Source organism: Crotalus tigris, unplaced genomic scaffold (assembly GCF_016545835.1).
Source record: "Crotalus tigris isolate CLP2741 ecotype Arizona unplaced genomic scaffold, ASM1654583v1 scf7180000019068.10715455, whole genome shotgun sequence".
Taxonomy (NCBI): Eukaryota; Metazoa; Chordata; class Lepidosauria; order Squamata; family Viperidae; genus Crotalus; species Crotalus tigris.
The window spans coordinates 8,208,083-8,230,195 of NW_024097358.1; the positions used below are offsets into that span (position 1 = coordinate 8,208,083).

General features: G+C 40.2%; 1 protein-coding gene across 4 annotated transcripts in view; it reads right to left on the bottom strand.

Moving 5' to 3' along the window:
- The window catches only part of PPP1R1B (protein phosphatase 1 regulatory inhibitor subunit 1B), an 80,998-nt gene extending 63,310 nt beyond the window's left edge, over positions 1 to 17,688 (bottom strand). The window contains exons 1-3 of one of the 4 annotated variants that reach the window (XM_039359224.1): positions 17,386 to 17,688; positions 10,651 to 10,711; positions 6,005 to 6,024 (exon numbers count right to left, since the gene is read on the bottom strand). In XM_039359224.1, coding sequence (XP_039215158.1) covers positions 6,005 to 6,024; positions 10,651 to 10,711; positions 17,386 to 17,466 — 162 coding nt within the window. In that variant the 5' untranslated portion in view covers positions 17,467 to 17,688. Of the gene's footprint in view, positions 1 to 6,004; positions 6,028 to 10,650; positions 10,712 to 17,385 lie in introns of all 4 variants that reach the window. The other 3 variants (XM_039359223.1, XM_039359226.1, XM_039359225.1) reach the window with 3 other exon arrangements.
- Between the last annotated feature and the right edge of the window lie 4,425 nt (positions 17,689 to 22,113).

Consider the following 22,113-nt stretch of genomic DNA (forward strand, 5'->3'; position numbering starts at 1 on the left):
GTTTTGGGTTGCCTACCCCTGTTCTAGACCAACTGTGGCTTTCTATTGATCTTCAAGAGCAGGCCCATAAAAAGTACATTGCAGTTGTCCATTCAAGAGGAGACCCATGCATGAATAACTATGATCCAGAAATTGGGTGGATCTGGCTACAGGACTCCATTATTTCTAAGTTCCTTCCTCCAGCCATCCTCCTACACCCCATTCTGTTCAATTCAAACAGAATGCAGGTTTTTAAAAAAAAAAATCCCAAAGGAGATGAGTCACTACAGCACTTTGATTTAGATTCCACTCCTCTTCCTTTCTATGCTTTATTTGGCCAGAATATGCTGATTTCCAGCTTCTTCTGTATTTTATTCTGGAGGTAGGGTTCCTGTCATATTAGTACTGTGCTATTTCAACCTGTTACCCCATTTCACTCCTAGACTATTTCAAGCCTAGGCAGTTCTCCTTATTTCCCCCACTCTTCCCCCACTCTTTAAAAAAAGAACGGCAGAATGTAGCAAATGACGCTGGTTTAATGGGGAAGACAAGGTTGAGCCTGAATCAGAAATGTCCAGTGAATGCCTCTCTTGATCCCATTCCCTGCTGATGACCTGACTTCTCAGAAAAAGAATGGTAAGGTAAAATAGAGTTTTTGCAACTTATGGGCATAACTTAATATTATTGCCTCAAGAGGAAAAGGTTGCTTTAACATGCTAAAAATGACTCTGGGAGATTCACCCATGGGCCGGAGACACGATAAAGGCATCATCATGAGGACATAGTGGAAAAAAAAATATTTTTCCAGTGTTTGCGCTGTGGTTAGGCACAACTGGGGGAAAAGAAAGGAATCATTCAGCAACATGACTATAGAATGGACTGCATCGCAGAATAAACATCAGTTTTTAAAAGCCAAGTTTTCTTCAGTCTTTTAATTCTCCCTACCAACAAACTGAACTCCACTTGTTTTGAAAATCTGCACTCTGACTTCTTTTATTGGTTCAGTTCTCTTTATTTTAATAATACTTGTTTTAGGTGTGATTTTTATGTAGTGTACTGCATGTTTGGTCTCCCCTCTCCCTCTCCCACACAATCCTCCCCAAAAGAGCTTGGGAGTTCTTTTAAGGAAAACTATATACTCAATAAAGGCTATATTAATGTGATTGAAGATGAAGGAAAAGTTATGGAAAAATGCAGGCCAAAATAAATTTGCTCTGCAGGAGGCTCAGGTGGAGGTGAGGGTGGTAGCAAAGTTTGCAAGTTGTGCTTTAACAGCAAAATATATATATATATTTTTAGTAAATTCCAAAGTCTCCTAGTGCAGCAGAGCCATTCTGCAGCCTGTAAAGCCTTTTGTTTGAGCAAGGAAATGCAGAGCTGCAAAATTCTCGTCTACTGACCTTGACATCTTTCTCTCACCCCTGCTTGCTATTACTGAAGGGAAGAGGCCAGAGAATACCCAGAACTGAGAAACAAAAAAGCTGCCATTCTCTCTCTCTCTCTCTCTCTCTCTCTCTCTCTCTCTCTCTCTCTCTCTCTCTCTCTCTCTCTCTCTCTCTCTCTCTCTCTCTTTTTCCAGACATCTGGTAACCTTACTCTCAGCAAACATCTGCAGAAAGATGTTTAGGCCACACTGACTATCATAAGAAGGATGGTAATCTTTTAGAACAGGAATGTGACTTTACTGGTTATTTCTTACAGCATGTGACCACATTAAAAAAAAATAGGCAAACGTTTCCTTAACTGAGATTAGTGGCAAGGAAGATCAAATACAACACATGTAATCCATTTCTTTTTAAATGGTGAAAAAAGATTTACCGTAAAAGTTTGCTAAAACTTGTTGCATTAAATTTGCCTACCACCATTGCATTCAAGTAGCATGCTTGAATAAATAAATATTTATTTATTCAATTTCTATCGCCACCCACCTCAGTGACTCTGGACAGATTACAATGCAATATATGAAATAGGTTGCTTGGTCAAATCTGTCACACACAGCAAAGGAGCAGCTGTCTTCATATTTAGCTATTTAAAATTTAGGCCATCAATGAACAGGGTTATAAGTGAACTGAAGGCAAATAGATACTAGGCAACCTTCCTGTGTCTAATATCCTCTGCAAATGTAGGTCTATAAATCTCATAATTTTCAAGGTGCATTAAATTGGGAGTGATTATACACACTTAAAAAGAAATCAGCTCTTTTGAAACATCTAAACCGAAATTAGGTCTATGTTGCTAGAGAAGTGATTTAATCCTCCCTCTGTTTCACTGAAATTGTAGGAGAAGGAGTGGCAGAGTTAAAAGAGCGATCAGCCTAAAATCCCTATATAGCCACAAACAAAATTCAACCTCCCTTGAATTAAATGGAACTTATCTAACATTAGGCATGCTCTGATCTTTAGTTCAGAAGATTCCTGTGGATAGGCAATAACAACAACCACCTAAGAGCTATGACACCTGGGGTTAAATAATACACCCAAATAATAAAAGCTGCATGGCCAGCAGTGTTCCCTTAATCTCCTGATCCAAACGCTTAGGGGACCAGCCAGAATTAGGAGACCTATAAAAGGTTAGCAGGGTCTGGCATTTGGATTTCAAGTGGTCCATCCTTCCAAGGTTGGTAAAATGAGGACCCAGATTGTTGGGGGCAATATGCAAATAATGCTGCTACATTGTAAACAGCCCAGAGTGTGCTATAAAGCACTTTGGGGTGGTATATAAGCCTAAATGCTATTGCTGTTGCTAACTTGTGGTTAAATCTGACCAATAGCTCCAGTTTAGGGATGAGGATGTTTTAATGGTAGTTAGTGATATTTCTGTTGATAACTCTATAGCAAAGGAAAATATAATGGTATTTTAGTATACATTTAGATTTATATTACAACTTTCCTTCAAATAGTTCAGAGTCATATACATAATACTTCCCTTCCCAATTTAATATTCACGATGATCATCCTGTGAAATAAACTGGGATAACAGGTAGGAACTGGCCTGAAGAAATCCAATGAGTTTCTATGGCTGAAGATAGCCTTATTCCTGGGTCTCCTGATTTTGTCCAACATCCTACACCAGGTCTTTTCAAGACTCGAGCCAGCTGGGTCAGAATGGAACAAATCGCACCAGTTAACTTGATGTGGGAACAACTTGGTGCCCCACAAACTCCTCGCCTCCCCAAACTGCTAGCAGCCAAGCACATACATGCACAACACACCGCATTCCAGGTTTGGGTACTTTTATCCACAGAGGAAGGAGAGGGCCTTCTCCTCAAGCGCAGGCATGATTGGCAATTTGCTAGCTCAGATGTGGATACAAATCTCCAAGCTTGGAATGTTTGTGTGTGTGTGTGTGTGTGTGTGTGTGTGTGTTTGTGTGTGTGTTTGTGTTTGTGTGTGTGTATAGCATGCTAAAGAGATGTTCTTTTCCCAATCTCAGACATAGTTAGTGTTTCCCTGTCCGGTGCCCCTATCTGGCAAAGCAGGAGATGGAGGACATTTGCAGGAAACCGTTTCCTCTGAGTCCAACTCCTATCTTGACAGATCTCTGGAGAGCAAGAGGAGGCTACAGGGGAGCAGAGGGTCCTGGGTCCTGCACAAGGGAGGCTGGGTCTTCTCAAAAGGAGAGTCTCATTTCCAATTGTGCATGGTAAGGATGCTGGTTTGTTGGGTCAGCCTTCCCTCACACAGCTCCCCTGCCACACCCTCCTCCTTTCCAGAGATCTGCAGGGGAGACAGAGATCTGGAGGGCAAGGTGCAGCCTTCATATTTGTCACTTCTACCTCTCTAAGCCCTTATTAAGGAACTCTTAACAGGAAGGGAATTGAAGACCCCAAAAGGTCTCATTCTTTCTAATCTACCTTCCCTTTGAGCCTTTAGTTCTCATTATTTTATTTATTATATATTTAAGAAGAAGATCAAAGGCCGCTGTAGCTCAGGATACTAACCTTAAAATCAGAACCCAGAAAAAATTAGTTAATCCACAATACCACCCTATGAAGAATGAAGATAATCTTTCAGCCCTAAGAGCATGCAGGTGTCCAGTCAGCAACTGGAAGTGCATATGTCCATGTACTTTCCTTCCCTGTCTCACAATTCAATCCATATATTCTTTAATTTTCATACACATCTTCTTCTAATAAGCTCCCTAAAAAACCCACAAGGTTTATTGTAATTAGCAAGAAAAATAAATCTAGCACTCCTGAATTCTTTCCCCAAGGGGGAAAGGAAAGTTCACAGCCTGCAGGTTGCTAGCAAAGTTGTCAAACAACGTAGATATTGCTGCCAAAGGCAAGAATAAATAACGAATCAATTTTGTAGCTCTCTTGTTACTATATACTCTTACCTCCAGAATGTGGCCTGGGACTGCACAAGGGGCTAGGCTAAAATCCGGTTGAGTAGTTTGCAACCAGCTATTCAGTACACCTTGCCAATGTGATTTTAATAATCCAGGAAGGGATAGGAAAACCCAAGGAAAACTTTGCAATAATAAACCATGGTGGACTAGGCTTGTTTTGCCCTATTTTGATTCTCATCCCCAGCAGCAGCCCATCAATTTCAGAACTGCATGGCCACAAAGATAGAGACCTTCAGCCTCCCAACCCCTGCTTAGAGGAGGATTTACATTTCGGTAAGGGTCAGGCCATACGCCCTCAATCAAAGGAAAACCCCGAATCCAGTGGGCCAGAAGGCAGCCCAGCCACCACACACCTCCGGTTCCTTCTCCTTGCCCCCTGGGCACAGACACAGTCGCTGCTCCTCACCATAGCTGGGGCGGGACTTGCAAGTACTCCATCCTGCAAAATGGTGCTCCCCTAGTGCTCCCAGCCACCACCATGCTGGCAGCCCTGACTAAAGGCTGTGCACCCCAGCCTCGCCCTGCCAAGGAAGGAGGCAGCAGCCGAGACTATAGCAGATCTGCAGCTGGTCAGTGGTGCTCAAAGGCTGTCCAACTTTACTCTGGAATTTCGGGCTTGGAAAACAGAGGGGCAGCACTGTGTTGGCAGGCCTGGCAGCACCTGCTGCAAAGCCTCTCCCCCTGCAGCTACTTCCTTCAGAGTCTTCCTGGTGAGCTGCACTTTGCAGGATGAAGCTGGGAGATCTATGCTGGCAGGCCAATCGGAATCAGGATGGCTCTGAAAGAGGTAGCTGTGGGGGGGAGGGAAGTAGGAGGTTTTTCAGCAGGTGCCAGGCCTGCAAACGCATTGCTACCCCTACGCTTTCCAACCCCCAAATTCCAGAGTAAAGTTGGGCAGCCTTTGAGTGCCACTGACAAGCTGCAGATCTGCTGTAGTCTCGGCTACCGCCTCCTTCCTTGGTAGGGTGAGGCTGGAGCATGCAGCCTTAGTCGGGGCTGCCGGCATTGTAGTGGGTGGGAGTGCCAGGGAGCACTGCTTTGTAGGACGGAGGTACTTGCAAGTCCCACCCCAGCTATGGCGAGGAGCAGCGACTGCATCTGTGCCCAGGGGTGAGGAGAAGGAACCAGAGGGGTGTGGTGGTTGGGCTGCCTTCTGGCCCGCTGGATTCAGGGTTTTCCTTTGATTGTGGGCTGGGGTGGGCTAGCCCTTCGCTGTCTCCAGGGTGGACCCGGGCCAAATGTAAACACCCAGTGGGTATGTCTATCTCCTCCTCCTCCTCCTTTTATCTTTGGTGTAGCTGCAACTGACTCCTTTCCCCAGGCTGCACGCAGCTTCCAGAAGCACCAATCAGCTGGAGCCTGGCGCAGATCCTAAGCACTCAACAGAGCCCCAGCAACACCGTGGCTCCAGCTGGCTCTCCCACAAGCCTGTGCTGCATTGCCGCCACTTCAATCCATCCCCACGCTACACTTTTTTCACACTTTTTTTACAGTGCTTTTCAACCCATCATGAGTGTACCCCTGCCAAGTGCTGACATACCACCAGTGGCATGCATACCACTGATTGAAAAGCCCTGCCCTGCACTACTACATGGGCCTTTATCATTCAAGCTTGGGAATGGTGAAATCCAGTGGGCTTAGCTTATAGCATCTTACAATAATCCACAATACTGACCTGATAAGGGGTTGCTTCATCTTCTGTAGCAAGCAGTATGAAGAGTATAGGGAGGGCAAAAGAAAAAGAGAATATTATGAGTTTTAAAAAAAGAAATGTAAAGCACACTTTTCTTTGACACCACAGGTCCAAAAGATAAAAATGATGGCTCTTGACTGTTATACAGATAGTCCTTGACTTACAACCACAGCTGGAACCAGAATTTCCATTGCTAAGCAAAGCGGATGTTAAGTGAGTCATGCCTGATTTTACAACCTTTTCTGCCACAATTAAGTGAATCACTGCACTTATTAAGTGAAACATATGACCGTTGAGTGAAGCTGACTTCCCCCATTGATTTTATTTGTCAGAAGCTGGCTGGGAAGCCAGCTACAACCATCATAAATACAGTTTCAAATTTTGATTACAGGATGGTGGGGATGTTGCAACAGTAATAACTGCAAGGACCAGCTATAAGCCACTTTCAGTGCTACTGTAACTTTGAATGTTCGCTAAACAAATAGTTTACCAAACTTGGTGTACCAAGCTTGTACTGGTGTTATAGCTTTCCATAGCTAAGCAACTGGGCTGATGGTTTCTTCAAATGTAACTATTTCAAGGCAACACCACATGCCAATTATTTGAGTGAACGCCTCCGCATTGGCAGTTACTTTTGGCAATATTTATATATGTATAAACTTTGTATATATACAGAGAGAGAGAGAGAGAGAGAGAGAGAGAGAGAGAGAGAGAGAGAGAGAGAGAGAGAGAGAGAGAGAGAGAGGACATTCATAGCCAGGAGTAGAATTGTCTCAGCTGCACCATGAGGAGCTAATTACACTTGTGACTTGTGGTTACTGCAAATAATTTTCCTCCCTCCTTTAGATTCAACTACTTAGGTAGGCTAAACGTTAACTTCTATTTAATTATCACTTGGTTAAATCCATTCGTTGCAGCATGGAAGCAGCTACCTGTGTTTAGCTATTAAGACCGTGATCCATTAAGGAACTAAACCAAAAATGGACTAAAACCAGTATCCAACTAAATAAATAAGTAATACAATAATCTCTCTCTCTCCCTTCCCCCCCCCCTCAGATACACCCAACGAGGGCTTTAAGGATTATTATTATTTTTTTTGCATTTCTATAACTGATAAATGGCATTTGTGATCAAAGAACTCTCTTTGGGGGTGGAGGGTTGTGTAGCCGTGAAGCTGTAGGTTGCCAATCTCTTCACAAGAAAGAAAAGCACTGTATCACCCACACAGTGAAAAGTCAAACTTTTAACACCCAACTCTTAAATATGAAACATAGTCAACTGCAAGGAAATTCAACTGAAATTAAAAAATAAACTGTTTATTCACTCCTGTGTCTGTATAAACCTCTTAGTCAAATAAACTTTGCTGGAAAAAGCATTAAGGAATGCTCCCTGGGAGGAAGCAGGCTATGGAATAGGTAAGGCCTGTTCTGAACACCATGCCTTTCCATGGGTAACAGCAGGGCTATTGTTCAGAGAAAGGCTGCAGAAGATACCCTTCCTGGTTCCTGGAGCTAAACTTTCAGAACAAACAAGAAAGAAAGAAAATAAAAACCTCCAGGGATAAGCTTTACTGAAAAAAGAATATGTATTTTGCTAGGAGGAGGAGAAGTTGTTTTACTGAGTAGGACGAGAACAAATGCTTGCCTGTGTAGATATCTCTCTCTCTCTCTCTCTCTCTCTCTCTCTCTCTCTCTCTCTCTCTCTCTCTCTCTCATTTTTCTTTTTTCAAATATAGAAATGCTTTATTTCTGAATTGGTATCTCTTTGGCTCAAGTTTGGCAGCAGAAACACATTCAAAAGTAAGTCCCATTGACTCCCAAGGGGCTTACTAGTAGGAGTTACTAGAGTCATACTGAGCTAGGCCAAAGTCATGGCTGGTTTTGCATAACACATTTGCATAACAATATGAACCTGAAATTCTTCTTGCTTGTCATGCTAAGCAATAAAACTGATGAAGGGATAAACAAACACTTAAACAAATATAAAATCATGCACGCAGGCACAAAAGGTTCTCAGCCGGCAGTGAATAATCAGGAAGGGAGTCTTGGAGGAATGGCAGACAACAAAATGAAAATGTCACTTGTGTGTGAATGTTAAAATAAAGAGGGACAAATCCCATACTTGGGATGTTTAGAAAGGGAGTTTAAATAGAGGGGCTAAACTCCTTGTGCAAAACTTTGATCTGCCCTCAACTTATGACTACAACTGGGGCCAGAATTTCCATTGCGAAGCAAGGTGGTATCATTAAATGAGCTAAGCTCCAGATTTAGCAGCTTATTTTGCCGCCATTTTAAAGCAAATCACTGGACTTGTTAAAACTTAACATGGTCCTTAAACAAGTCCAGCTTTCCCAGCTGACTTTGCTTGATGGAAGCCAGCTAGGAAAATCACAAGTGGCAATCACACGACCCCAGGATGCTGCAACTATTGTATTTATATGGTGGTTACCAATGCCTGAATTTTGATCATGTGATGTGAGGATGCTGCAATTGTTATGAGGACCAGTGATAAGTCATTTTTTTCAGTGCCTTTGCAATTTCGGTCATTAAGCAAATAGTTATAAGACAAGAACTACCTGTAGAAGATTTTAGACCTGCAGGTGCAAAAAAGGGCAGTCAAAATGATTATGGGACTGGAGCAACTCTCCTATATTGAAAGATTACAGCAATGATTACAGCCTAGGAAAAAAGGATAACTGGAGACATGAGAGAACTATATAAAATTATGTAGGCCACAAATAATGTGAAAAGAAAAGTACTTCTGTACAATCAGTTTGGAACTCAAGGTCTATCACCCCCACTAAATATTGGGAGATTCAGGATCAAGAAAAGGAAATGCATATTTATATTGTATATAGTAAAGCTATGGAATAGCTGCTAGTAGCTTTGATAATGGCAACCAATCTGGGTGTTTTTTAAACAGGAAATAAATGTTTTTGTGGACTCTCAGGCTATCAATGACTAGCAGTAGATGTTCAAAGTAGCTATTTTGGAGCAAGGAAACTTCACCAAGATAATTGAGCAAGAAACTGCTGAACTCACATATATCAAAGGATTTGAAGCCATCTCAGAAGATTTTAAGAAATACAATGGACTGGTAACATTTTATAATTGACACTTGATAATGTATTTATAATATGTCACATATGTAACCTGCATATATATAACCACTTGCCTTCCCCCTTTTATTGCTTCCCAACTCATCCCAATTTAAATCCTATATCAGTTTAGCCCCTCAATGGATCTGATTAAGTGAGCTGTGGTTCAGAAAAGCTTTTCCTTTTTCATAAAATGTATAAGTCTGGAAAGTTGTTATCAGATTCCTTCTAATTAATGGCCACTAGCAGGAATACTGATGGCTATTTACAACATCCTGAATTATAGTTAGCATGCCAGAAACATTGATTGCTGCAAAGCAACATTAGGAGAACCATTCCAAAATGAATCCAGTAGGCAATTATAATATTTGACATAAAGTCCTGGACAAGGGGACCTATAGCCTAATCCAAGGGGGGCTCTTCTTATGCGCATGCTGGCTCTTCTATGGCCTGTTAACCAAGTTAGCACATTGCACAAATGCAGGATTCTGGCTTTGGCTGCCTGGAAGAAGCCAGATAATGAAGCCATTAAAAACTAAATGGAGCCATAGCTTTGTTCCCTGTTTATTTCAGGCGGACAAAGCCAAACCCCCATGTTTCAATTTCAAGCTAGGCTTTGTTAACTAAGCTCTGTGTACCCACTCACAAACCAGGAACACATGCAAATATGCCACTTACTGAACTAGCCATATTGAACTAGTGAAAGGAGAGGAATGTCAAATCACTTTACATTTGCAACCTATGAAATAAACTTCAGAAATGTACAGTTTCCATTTTTGACATATTTGATAGGTAGATAAAATCAGGTTCACACCTGAGGTTTCAATTTCACTGATTTTTTTGCTAAAAGCCTATGCATAGGAATAGTCTCAACTAATGGTCAGCTCCTGATTATAGTTAGATTAGGGTCAATAGTGCACAAGGGTGGGTTAGATTTAGTTTGTTTGTGGCTATGTAAGGATTCTAGTCTGATTCCTTTTTTTACTCCTCCCCCTGACTCTGCCACTCTTCTCCTACAATGTTACAGAGCAATTGCAGGTGTTGCTGATAAACAAGATACTCTTGAATGTTCTTTGCAAATGCAATAATCAAACAATCCCAGAAGAAAATATCAAAATCTAGAGTTGAAAGAATGGAATTTAGTTTCTCTCATGAAGATACTGGAAATTAGCATTTGATTTAAAAAAGATTTTGACATTTCTTTTCAACATTGCTCTGCCCCTGGCATCTCCTGGTAAAGAGCTTTGAAGATCATTGCTGGATTAAAAAAAAACAAACCAATGGATAAACTTCTGAGTGCAAGCCAATCCAGAAGTGACTTGAATACTCTAGATCAATGTTTTTCAAACTTGTCAATTTTAAAATGCATGGATTTCAATTCCTAGAATTCTTCAGCAGCATGCTAGAGGGGCTAACATTCTAACATGGTACAGTAGCTGAATATATCTATGCATATTCTTGTACCTCTATTCCCCACACCCAAGCCCTCCATTCCTTTCTTCAGGTTTGATTAAAAAAAATAGTGACTTACCGGGGGAAGAAGTTTCTGAAAGCTGGAAAAGCAAAGCTGGGGTTGGTCTCCGACGACGGATCTAAAAGAGAAATCAAATAGAAGTTTTATTTTGCTTCTCACAAGAGGTGGGAGAAATGTGGCGGCTACAGTTCTGCCTTCCTATCCCTATTGTTTTTCCAGAAGAAATGAATAGCAGATGTCTTGTAGATTTTTTGAAATCTGTGATTGGTAGCACATTTCAGTACTGAAATCAACTGCCCAGCATTGTTCCAAGATCTTTCAGCCTGTGGGGCACAATTAAAATGTTTTCAGGGTGCCTTTCCATTCCACTGGGAATATCAGCCATCACAAGAAAAGGAATCTGTGGCTCCCATTGCCAAAATTCCATGGCTATAACTGTGCCATATTCATGCCTTGAACACACAATCATAGCCTGCAGCATTGGGGGAAGTATCCAGTAGCTGCATAGTTGGATTAAGGGTAGCCCTTTTATGCCAGAAGATCTAACTTGCTGATCTCATTTGCTGTCTAGAGAAGAGAAAAATATAGAGCGTGGGAATTCGAAAAAGATTTCTAGCTCCACTGTTACAATTCTTTCTATTCCACTTATGAAAAGATATGGAGGGATACAGAGGATGGTGGGACAACCTATGGACTTTAACTACATTACTCCATAGACTGACTTCTCCAAACTAAAGTTCTCCAGATTTGTAAATTGCAATTCCATTCACTCACACTTTTGATATCTAGGAGTAAGAGAAATCTTTAACCCAGTATCCCTTGAGGGCTGCAAAGACAGGAAATCTATAGTATCAACAATGACAGTAAAACTAATGTACTATATGTCTTAGGACTGATATGAGAGCTGAGGGTCCTTCTCACATACAGTTCATGAGCCAATTTATTCAGCCAACAGATTCAAATGGAAAGTAAAGTGCCTTATACAAGGCAGGCCACTGACTAATCAGGCCTGGATAGACAATTGAAAGTTGTTTTTGTGTTCTTGATGCCTCCCTTTTCTCCTGAATCAGAGAGAATACTAGAGAGATGTAATGCTGAAACAAAATCCCAGTATAGTTCAGTGCTTTATTTGTAAATATGCCTGTTTATCCAAACGAAAAGTAAACTATGGATGGTAGGATGTATCCTGGAAGGCTGGAATAGGGAGCAAAGAATTGTCTTCTATAAATGATTATTGTGGGCTATTCCTCCCAATGCAAATAGGCCGTGTATAGACAAAAGACTTTCGTGGAGCCATTTTATACTTGCCTGGCCTTATTTTATCTCAATAAAATCTGTGTTCAGGTGGATGTTAAATATCAAAGATAGCCATCAAATTCTTTCAGTGGAAAGCGTTGGAGATCAAATTTGGGGAATTTCACACTGATGCCATATTTTGGTGGCTAGGACTCTGATGAGGGAATGAGTGACCTGTGTCCTTGTATGCATTCATGAGGCAACTATTGAGTTTATCCTGCCAGAATACCTACCTTGCAGGCCAGTACTCCAGACCAGTCTACCTGCTCTTGCTCTTCTCACGTTTATCTTGAACAAGTAGCTATAATCTGCTATCTGAAAATGTGGGAGGGGGGCATAAAGTCTTTCTTGCCCAGAAAGCAATTTAAGATGAAACTTGATTAGGAGGCATCAAAGAGAGGGTGGGGGAGAGGACTTCAGTTGTTCTGGCCTCAAGCTCATTTAAATTAGATGTCCCCAACCATTTGGGCACCAGGTACCAGTTTCGTGGAGAGAGATTTTTTCGCGGACTGGAGGGGGTGTGGTTTTGCGTGCTGCCTGCATCCTGCAGATGGGGCTTCGCTTGTTTGCACGGACCGGTTTCTGGCATGCCATAGACCACTGCCGGTCCATGGACCAGGGGTTGGGGACCCCTGATTTAAATGACAGAATCTGTTTTGAAAACACTGGTACCTAATATTTCCCTACAACTGACTCATGTTCAAACAGCAAATATTTCAGCTACTATGTGTATTGTTTTTATTATGTGTTTTTAAATTGCAGCATATTTTTGAATTGTAAGCTGCCCAGAATCACTGACTGAGATAGATGGATATAGAAATTAAATAAATAAATAAATAAATTCATTTAAACAAATCAGATACAGTCCTAGTGCTGGAATTTATACAATCTGCTAAATTTTTTTTTTTTAACCTTGTGTATTTATAAGGTGACGAACTTATTTATAATAAAAAGGAGAACACAAATAAATTGAAGAAAAAATATTGTAAATAAAAGAAACATTTTATTCATTGCAACAATAATGCAGAATATACTTTAATATGATAAATACATAATAAAAACATTTGTAACAATAACATTTTATATTGTAATTATGCTTACATGCTGCGCCCCCGCCCACAGCTGCCCCGCCAGCAGTGCTGCCCCGCTGTGTAGAATGGGCCCCACGGCTCCCAAAGCACCAGCTGTGCGAGCTCCGGCCCCAGGGGCAGCCCGCCATCGACACACCCTGCCTGCAGCCGCTCCACCAGCACCACCGCCCACCCTGCACAGCCCTGTATAGAGCAGGCTCCGCGGCTCCCACAGTACTGGGGGCAGCCAGCCACTGCCGCCCCTCACACCCCCACCCGCAGCAGCCCTGCTGCCCCTGCTTCTTGCGCCCGCAGCCATTATTGCCCTAGCAGGGCTGAAGATCAAGAGAAAGTTACCATGGCATCACCGCTCCAGTCTCCTCCAGGTATCTTTGGGACTAACTAGGAGTTAGTCTCAGAACCACTGAACTATATTTTTCAAAGATCCTGGAGCACAGGGGAACTACCAGAGGACTGGAAAAGACCTGATGTAGTTCCCATCTACAAAAAAGGTGAAAAATGGACCTAGGAAATTACAGACCTAACAGCCTGACCTCAATACCTGGGAAGATCCTGGAAAAGATAATCAAACAACGAATCAGCGAACACCTAGAGGCAAACAAAATCATTACTAAAGGCAATATGGGTTTGTCAAAAATAGATCATGCCAGACAAATCTTATTGCATTCTTTGACCAAGTGACAAAATTAGTGGATCAGAGGAATGCTGTGGACATAATTTACTTGGACTTCAGTAAGTCATTTGATAAAGTAGATTACAACCTACTACTTGACAAGATAGAAAAATGTGGGGTAGACAGCACCACCACCAGATGGATCCATAGGTGGCTGACTGGCCGTACTCAGCATGTGGTCCTCAATGGAACCACATCTACATGGAGGGAAGTGTATAGTGAGGTGCCCCAGGGCTTTATTCTGGGCCCAGTGCTCTTCAACATCTTTATCAACGGTTTGGACGAGGGGATAGATGGGGAACTCATCAAATTTGCAGACGACACCAAGCTGGCAGGAATAGCCAACACTCCAGAAGACAGGCTTAAGATACAGAAGGATCTGGACAGACTTGAACATTGGGCACTATGTAACAAAATGAAATTCAATGTGAAAAAAGTAAGGTTCTACATTTAGGCAAGAAAAACTAAATGCACAGATATAGTATAGGGGGTACCTTGCTCAATAGTAGTAACTGTGAAAGGGACCTCGGAGTCCTAGTGGACAATCACTTAAATATGAGCCAGCAGTGTGCTGCAGCTGCCAGAAAGGCCAAAACAGTGCTAGGCTGCATTAACAGAGGGATAGAATCAAGGTCATGTGAAGTGTTAATACCACTTTACAATGCCTTGGTAAGGCCACACCTGGAATATGCATCCAGTTTTGGTCACCGCGATGTAAAAAAGATGTTGAGACTCTAGAAAGAGTACAGAGAAGAGCAACAAATATGATTAGGGGACTAGAGGCTAAAGCATATAAGGCTGCTGGAATTGTGTAGGTCTAGTTTAATGAAGAGAAGGACGAGGGGGGACATGATAGCAGTGTTCCAATATCTCAGGGGCTGCCACAAAGAAGAGGGTGTCAAGCTATTTTCCAAGGCGCCTGAAGGCAGGACAAGAAGCAATGGGTGGAAACTAAGCAAGGAGAGAAGCAACCTAGAACTAAGGGGAAACTTCCTGACAGTTAGAACAATTAACCAGTGGAACAACCTGCCTCCAGAAGTGGTGAATGCTCCAACACTGGAGGTTTTTAAGAAGAGACTGGACAGCCATTTGTCCAAAATGGTATAGGGTTTCCTGCCTGAGCAGGGGGTTGGACTAGATGACCTCTAAGGTCCCTTCCAACTTTACTATTATTATTATGGTGTAGTTGGGTAGCAGGGAAGGATGCAAAGTTTCTGCCAATTCGCCTTCGCGGCAGACAACTTACATGTGCAAAGTTTGCTGGCTGGTTGTTTTGGCACGCTCAGCAGCATTTCCTATTGGCTTTTGAAAGCCAATAAGGGGAGTAGCACACCTCATGCAAAAGTTGGAAAAAAAAACCATAAAAAAGGTGCCAGAACACCGTTCCGAGCATTCTATGAGAAAAAAAAGCCCTGCAGATTAGTCTTCAAATATCGAAAAGGAGGACATGTAGGAGGACACTTTTCGAGGGAGGACAGAACTTAAAAAAGGAGGACTGTCCTCCCTAAAGGAGGATGGTTGGTCACCTTAGTATTTAGAGTTTGGGTTTTTATTGTGCAGCTTACTATGTTCTAGAAAACCATCCTGCTTGGTGAGTTTATGCTTCAGTGACCTGGAAATAAGCTAATTTAGTAACTAAGTTCAGCATATTGACATGAACACAACTACCAGGCCGTTTTGAGCAGAGCACTGAGGCTCATTTCCCCTAGATGTTTAATCTGTTTTAGGCTATCTTCTGACTCTTTACCTTAAACAGCATATGCACCAAAGCTAGAGAGAGAGAAAAGATTAAACTGTCAGGCCTTCAAATATTAAAAAATAAAGCATTTTAACATTGTGTGATCTTTTTGTCCTATTCTTAACAAATTTGCCATCCTTGCTCCTATGTTCTTCTATGTGTGCATTTATTAATCAGGGATAATATATGCTCAGTCTTTATTGATTGGGTGCAGATATATTATCATACCTGCATTTTTTTTTCACTGTTAGCGTCTTCGACCAGCTTACTCTTCTTTCTCTCTGCGGAGTTATATATCACATTCTGTCACAAAGTGGTTGGGGTGGGTGGGCTAGCTTTGTAACCATGGTTTATACTTTACCACAATGTTTGAATCCAGTATTAACAGGGTAAAGTTAAGCTAGTGTGATGTTGAACTACATTAGATCAGTGAGTGTATGTGTATTCAGTTTATTTAGATAACATAAGAACTGATATCGCTTGCATGATAGCCAATAATAAAGCATGAATTCACCATTTCTCTAAAAACATATCTTAGATTCTATTGTTCTTTTAATATGCAAATTCTACTATTTTATTTTTATACACACCCAAAATGAGACAAATTATTTAGATTTTGCAGAAGGATAACTTTGGTTGCAGATCCATGACCAAATTAAGAAATCACCTGTTTGTTATGGGGAGGCCAGGGCCCAAAGAGCCTGAAAGCTGAATCCTTGGCCCCTGATTGCAATATATCTTCCTTAACATTCATATTTCTGATATCGCAATTTCACCAGAAATCAAATTTCTGATATAATGACTTCTTCAATGATGTCTGGGGTGTGATGGGAATGTAATCTAATACAGTTAGAGATCATCAGGTTGAGAAGTTAGGAATGATGCATTTGTTACAAAAGAGGAGAGCCAAATTTGTCAAGGCATTTTTCACCACTTGGTGTGAAAATCTATTCAGGAATCATAGAGATCACATTAGCAAGTGTGAAAAGCTAAGAGTCTGCATAAGATGTGAGAATTTGCACATAAGAGACTTTTAGGTGTGTAAAAAAGTTTGAGCAGGTATAGACTTTAGATGGTTGGCTGTACATAATTACTGTAAATTTGGTTCTGCACATCTATAAGAAAAGATCTTACAGTTTATGAATTATATGTACTATTGCAAAATAAAGGAGTACTGTACTGTATTTCTCCCTACCCCCCATTCTCTGGGTTCATGGAAGTTTTTTGACATGCATTCACAGATTTGTGTTTTGGTGTCTTTATTTATTCCAGTGCTATACAATACAAAGACCCATATGGTGTAAAGAAATGTAATAAGTATAAGCAATGAATTATTTATTTACCTGGCTGCATTTACAATCTTATTTTTCCCCCTGGGAAAAAAAATTCCCAAAGTGACTTAATAAAAGTTAAAAAATATAATAAAATCAATCAAAAAGTAAACAAGAACATTTGCAGAGTATGATATAAAAGAAAAATAAGCACAAACAGGCATTATTTATAGGATTTATATAATCACTTTATATAAACCCTACCTGTTTGAGAACTTCAGTAAGGAAAGATAATAAATAAATCATACAGGGATGATTTGGAAGTAAGTTTAAAGCAGTTTCTGGAGGTCTCGTTTTTCTCTGTGGGTTAAGTGCTTTGGAAATCCAGAGTTTGTAACTCTAACTGAAATCCCAATGATTTTAGTCTGGTTCTAACCATTGCTAAATCACCTATGTGCCCTTCTCTGTCTGTCTGTCTGTCTGTCTGTCTCTCTCTCTCTCTGTGTATGTGTGTGCGTGCGTGCGTGCGTGCGTGCAAGTTTGTATTTAAACAGCAATCAGTGCACTGGATGTACTTCTATGCCTAATAAACAGAAGGACTTCAGAGAAGAGGAGAGGAGAAGAAAGGAAAAGGAAACGGGATTGACCATTGTTACTTTCCCAACTTCTTTCCACGCCTCGAATCCCTCCCTAGGCTGCCCCCCCCCATTGCTCCTTCCTTACCATTTCCACTGCACGGGGATCCAGCTGGCTGGGCGGCGCAGGTACCGAAAACTGGATTTTCTTCCGCTCCTTGGGGTCCATCACGAAGTCCTGGAGTCAGACAGCCTCCTACTTCTGACAAGAAAAACTCTCCCTCTGGATTCCCTCCCTTTGCCTTTGCCTCTTTTCAGTCCCCCGGGATCCCCTTAGCAGCAGGCGCTGCCCGGTGCTAACTTCCCGTGCTGCAAAAGCAACTGAAGGTGGCAGAGCTCAACTCTCCTTCATAGCTGCGTGCGTTAGGGGAGGCTGGAGGAAGCGATGGGAGGGCAGGCGAAGAGGAGGCGGCAGGAGTGGGGGAGAGGAGGGGAGGGGAGGGGAGGGAAGCTTGGTCTCTTGCCAACTGCCGCCTGAATTATTGAGTCCTCCAGAGGAGGCAGGTAGGCATCAGGATTCTGGCTCCCAAGAAGCCCTCAGCTGGACGCCTATTAAAATGCCGCCACTCAAAAGAGATCAGTAGCTGCCCGTCTTAGCCCGTTCCGAAGAGCAGCAGAGTGCCGCAGGAGGGAAAAGTTAATCAAGAAACAGTAGCTTTCTTGACAACTCTTCATCAATCCCTGTATCTTTCTTTCCCTGTCCTGCCTTTCCAGTCCAGTGCCAATCCTCTCTTCTTTAGGTTTTAGTTCCAGGAGATTAATAATTGTATTGCAAGACATTTGAAATTATAAAACAACCAAGAATTGTAGAGCTGGAACTGACCAGATGAATTGCCTACTCCAATGCATTCCAGTCTTGACAGGTTTAAGATAGTGAACTTCAGTTCCCAGAATTCCCCAGCCAGCATGCTAGCTGGAGAATTTTGGGAGTTGAAATCCATACATCTTACAGCTGCTAAGACTCGGGCACTATGGACTAGTTCAACTCTCTGTAAAGTGTAGAAAACCAGTTAAGCTATTTTGAGAGGTGGCTGTCCATATATAATTCTCCAGGGATGGACAGCCAACAATCTCCATTGATAGAGTACTCTACTGTTGGACTGATTTTATAATCAGGGAGGTTTTCTCTACATTTAAATAAAATCTAGATAGCTGCAATTTGAACTGCTTATTTCTGATGCTGGTTTGTGGGAATCGTGGCTTCTGAAGAAGAGCAAAAACTTGTAGCAGAAATCCTCCACTTGATTACCAGTCAGTCCTTGATGTTCTGGACTATGGCTTCTGAGAGTCCACACACAAACCTCTGCATTCACATATTCTGAATCATTTAGGAGTGAGAGTAAAGTACAATCAGTGATGTCAAAAGAAAACAGCAGTGGCTTTTTGCAGAACAGCCACTGCTGTTTGAGTGACAATGCAATTTGCATTTATGAACTAAAACATGAATAATTATACAAACAATTATCTTCATGAAGATAAACCTCTTCATGAAGTGAAGATCATCTCTTTCAAAGAATAACTTTTTTAAGATTCTTTGTTTAAGTTCCAAAAGAGGATCAAGATCTCACTTTACCGAAGAATTATAGGCCCATATCTCTTTTAAATGTAGATTATAAGATTTTTGCAAAAATTTTAGCTAATAGGCTTATGAGGGTTTTGCATCAGCTTATACATAAGGACCAATTGGGTTTTATAACTGGTAGGTATATGAAGAATAATGTTAGACAAATTATTAATTTATTAGAATATTTAGATAAGAATAACCAAATTTCCGCAGGGCTGATATTTTTAGATGCTGAAAAAGCTTTTGATCAATTGAATTGGCAGTTTATGTTAAGATTAATTGAGGAAATGAATTTTGGAGAAAAAATATCACAAGCTTTTGGTGCTATATATCAAAAACAAACGGCACAACTTATTGTTAATGGAGGTTTGTCAGAGGTTTTTACAATAGAAAAAGGTACAAGACAGGGATGTCCATTGTCACCGTTACTGTTTGTTTTAACTCTGGAAATTTTGCTGATCAAAATTCGAGAGTCGTAGGAAATAAAAGGAATAGAAGTTAACAAAAAAGAATATAAATTAAGAGCTTTTGCAGATGACTTGGTGGTTACTTTGTCTCAACCTACCTATTCTGTAGTAAATTTATTACAACTGATTTACCAATATGGACGGGTTTCGGGTTTTAAAATTAATAATAATAAGACTAAAATATTATCTAAAAACATGACTAATTTGGATAAGCAGATTTTGGTTAATCTGACAGACTTTGAAGTTGTTGATAAGATAAAATATCTGGGGGTTACCCTATCTGTTTCTAATGTAAAATTGTATAAAAACAATTATGAAAGGCTGTGGGTCAGGGTACAAAAAGATTTGAAAAATTGGGAGAAGTTACAGTTATCTCTTATGGGAAGAATTGCAGTGATTAAAATGAATGTCCTGCCAAAATTTCTCTTTTTATTTCAAATGTTACCTATTTTAAAGAATGAGGTTAATTTAAATGAATGGCAGAAAGGTATCAACAAATTTATTTGGGCAGGGAAAAAACCAAGGGTAAAGCTTAAAATTATGCAAGACTTTCGTGAGAGAGGTGGACTCAAGGTACCGAATCTGAAATTATATTATGATGCTGTGGTTTTAACACTAATTAGTGATTGGGTTGATTTAACAAATGTAGAAATACGCCATTTGGAGGGTTGGAATTTACTTTTTGGATGGCATGCCTATCTAATTTTTAATAAAAAAGTGGATCGGGTTTTTAAATCTCATATTATAAGTTTCTTTACTTCGGGTTTGGAGGAAATATTATAAAAGTGAGTTTAAAATGCCATTATGGGCTATACCTTGGCATGCGATAGAGGGGATAAGAAGAGGAGTTAAGATGGATAGTGTTTCTTATGCGCAATTACTCAGGTGGGATGGTAAAAATTGGCAGTTAAAATCTTTGGAAGATTTAGCACATGAAAATATTATATATTCATGGTTTCAGTATAGACAAATAGCTGATAGATGGAAGATAGATCGTAATGTGGGTCTTCTCAGAGAAGATGAAAATCTTTTTAAACAAGTAAAAGATCAAAGGCGAACTCACATTAAGAGAATTTATGGGGTGCTAGTAGAACTGGACTCAGAATCAGAATTAATTAAAGAATGTATGATTAAATGGGCACAAAATTTTGGTGAACCAGTTCTACTAGATACCTGGGAAACCATCTGGGTGAGGAATGTTAAATTTACACAAGCTCAGAACTTAAGGGAGAATTTTTACAAAATGTTTTACAGATGGCACCTTGATCCACAAAAAATGTCTCGTATGTATCCTGACTTACAGCCTAAATGTTGGAGATGTGGTTGTTTGGATGCTACTTATTATCATATTTGGTGGTCGTGTAAAAATATAAAAGTCTTTTGGATTAAGATATGGTGGAATATTCAAAGAATTTTTAGAAAGAGGGTAAAATTTACCCCACAATTGTTTTTGTTAGGTATTGTTACTGATTGTGATGCTAAGGAAGTTATATTGATGTTAAATTTGATTACGGCCGCTAGGCTGTTAGTAGGGCAATATTGGAAGAAGGAATCTTTGCCTACCTTGCAAGAGTGGTTTTTTAAAGTTTCTTATTTGGCGGAAATGGCAAAGATTTCGGCTTTCTTAAAGGAGCAATCGCAAGAAAAATTCTTTGTGGTATGGGAAAAATGGATAAATTTTATACAATATAAATTGGATATAAAAAAATATCATTTAGCTTTCTAATAACTTGTATATAAATTTTAATATTTTATAGATTGTACTTTTTATATCTCTTTTCTTCTTTCTCTTTTTTTTCTTTTTTATTATCTCTTTTTCTTTCAAGTACTTTTTCCTTTTAATACGTATGCTTTTTTTACATATATTTTATTGTTAATTACTTTATAAATTGTTTATGTAAGGTATTTAGATATATTTATGATTTATATTTTTTCAATTTTTTAAAGATTCTTAAAAATTTTAATTAAGCCTATATTCAGCTCTGGGAAGATCGGGGGTGATGGAGAGGGAGGGTTGGGGTGGGTGGGTGAGGGTTGTTTTTTTTTGGTTTTTTTGCTTTTTGTAAAAATATCTAAAAATTTTCAATAAAAAAAAGACTCTTTGTTTAAGAATAACTTTTTTAAGATTCTTTGTTTAAGAATGGCCATCTTAAGACTAGTGGCTAATAGCTGTGGAAAGGAGATGTGTTTTTCCCTTGGAAAAAGTGCTTTTCAATGTTGCTATTGCTAATATTTGGTTTGGTCGTCTACAGCAAATTTAGCTTGCTTTTCCTCAAAAGGAACCAAACAAATTAGTTTCTGAACCCTGAGATCTCTGAATATTTGTGGGATATCCTCTGCTAAGTTCCCTAAAGAGTTTTTGGTTCAATAACTTTTGAACAGATTTGATAACAGATTTAAACTTTTTGAAACTTAAGGACTAGGCTGTGCAGGAGCAAGATATCTCTGGCAGCATTTTGAATGTTGGCCAATACAAGCAATTTCATAACCAGCAGAGGTATATGTGCTACAGTTTGTGTAGTCAAGTATATCACCCTGTTGAGTTATAGTTTGTCAGGATGTGTTCACAGAGTAAATATCTTAATTTCTTTCTTGGGACACACTTGTGATGAAAACCTAGTGGAGCTTTCCGTGTTATACTAGCAGTTCTCATATTGTTAAATCTGAACTGCAGAGAAAATTCGGCAAGGTACTTGTTGGATGAATGACTCTAATTTGCAAGAGAGAAATACACACAAAATGATTTGGTGTCATTCCTGATTCCAATCCCATATTTTATTCCTTG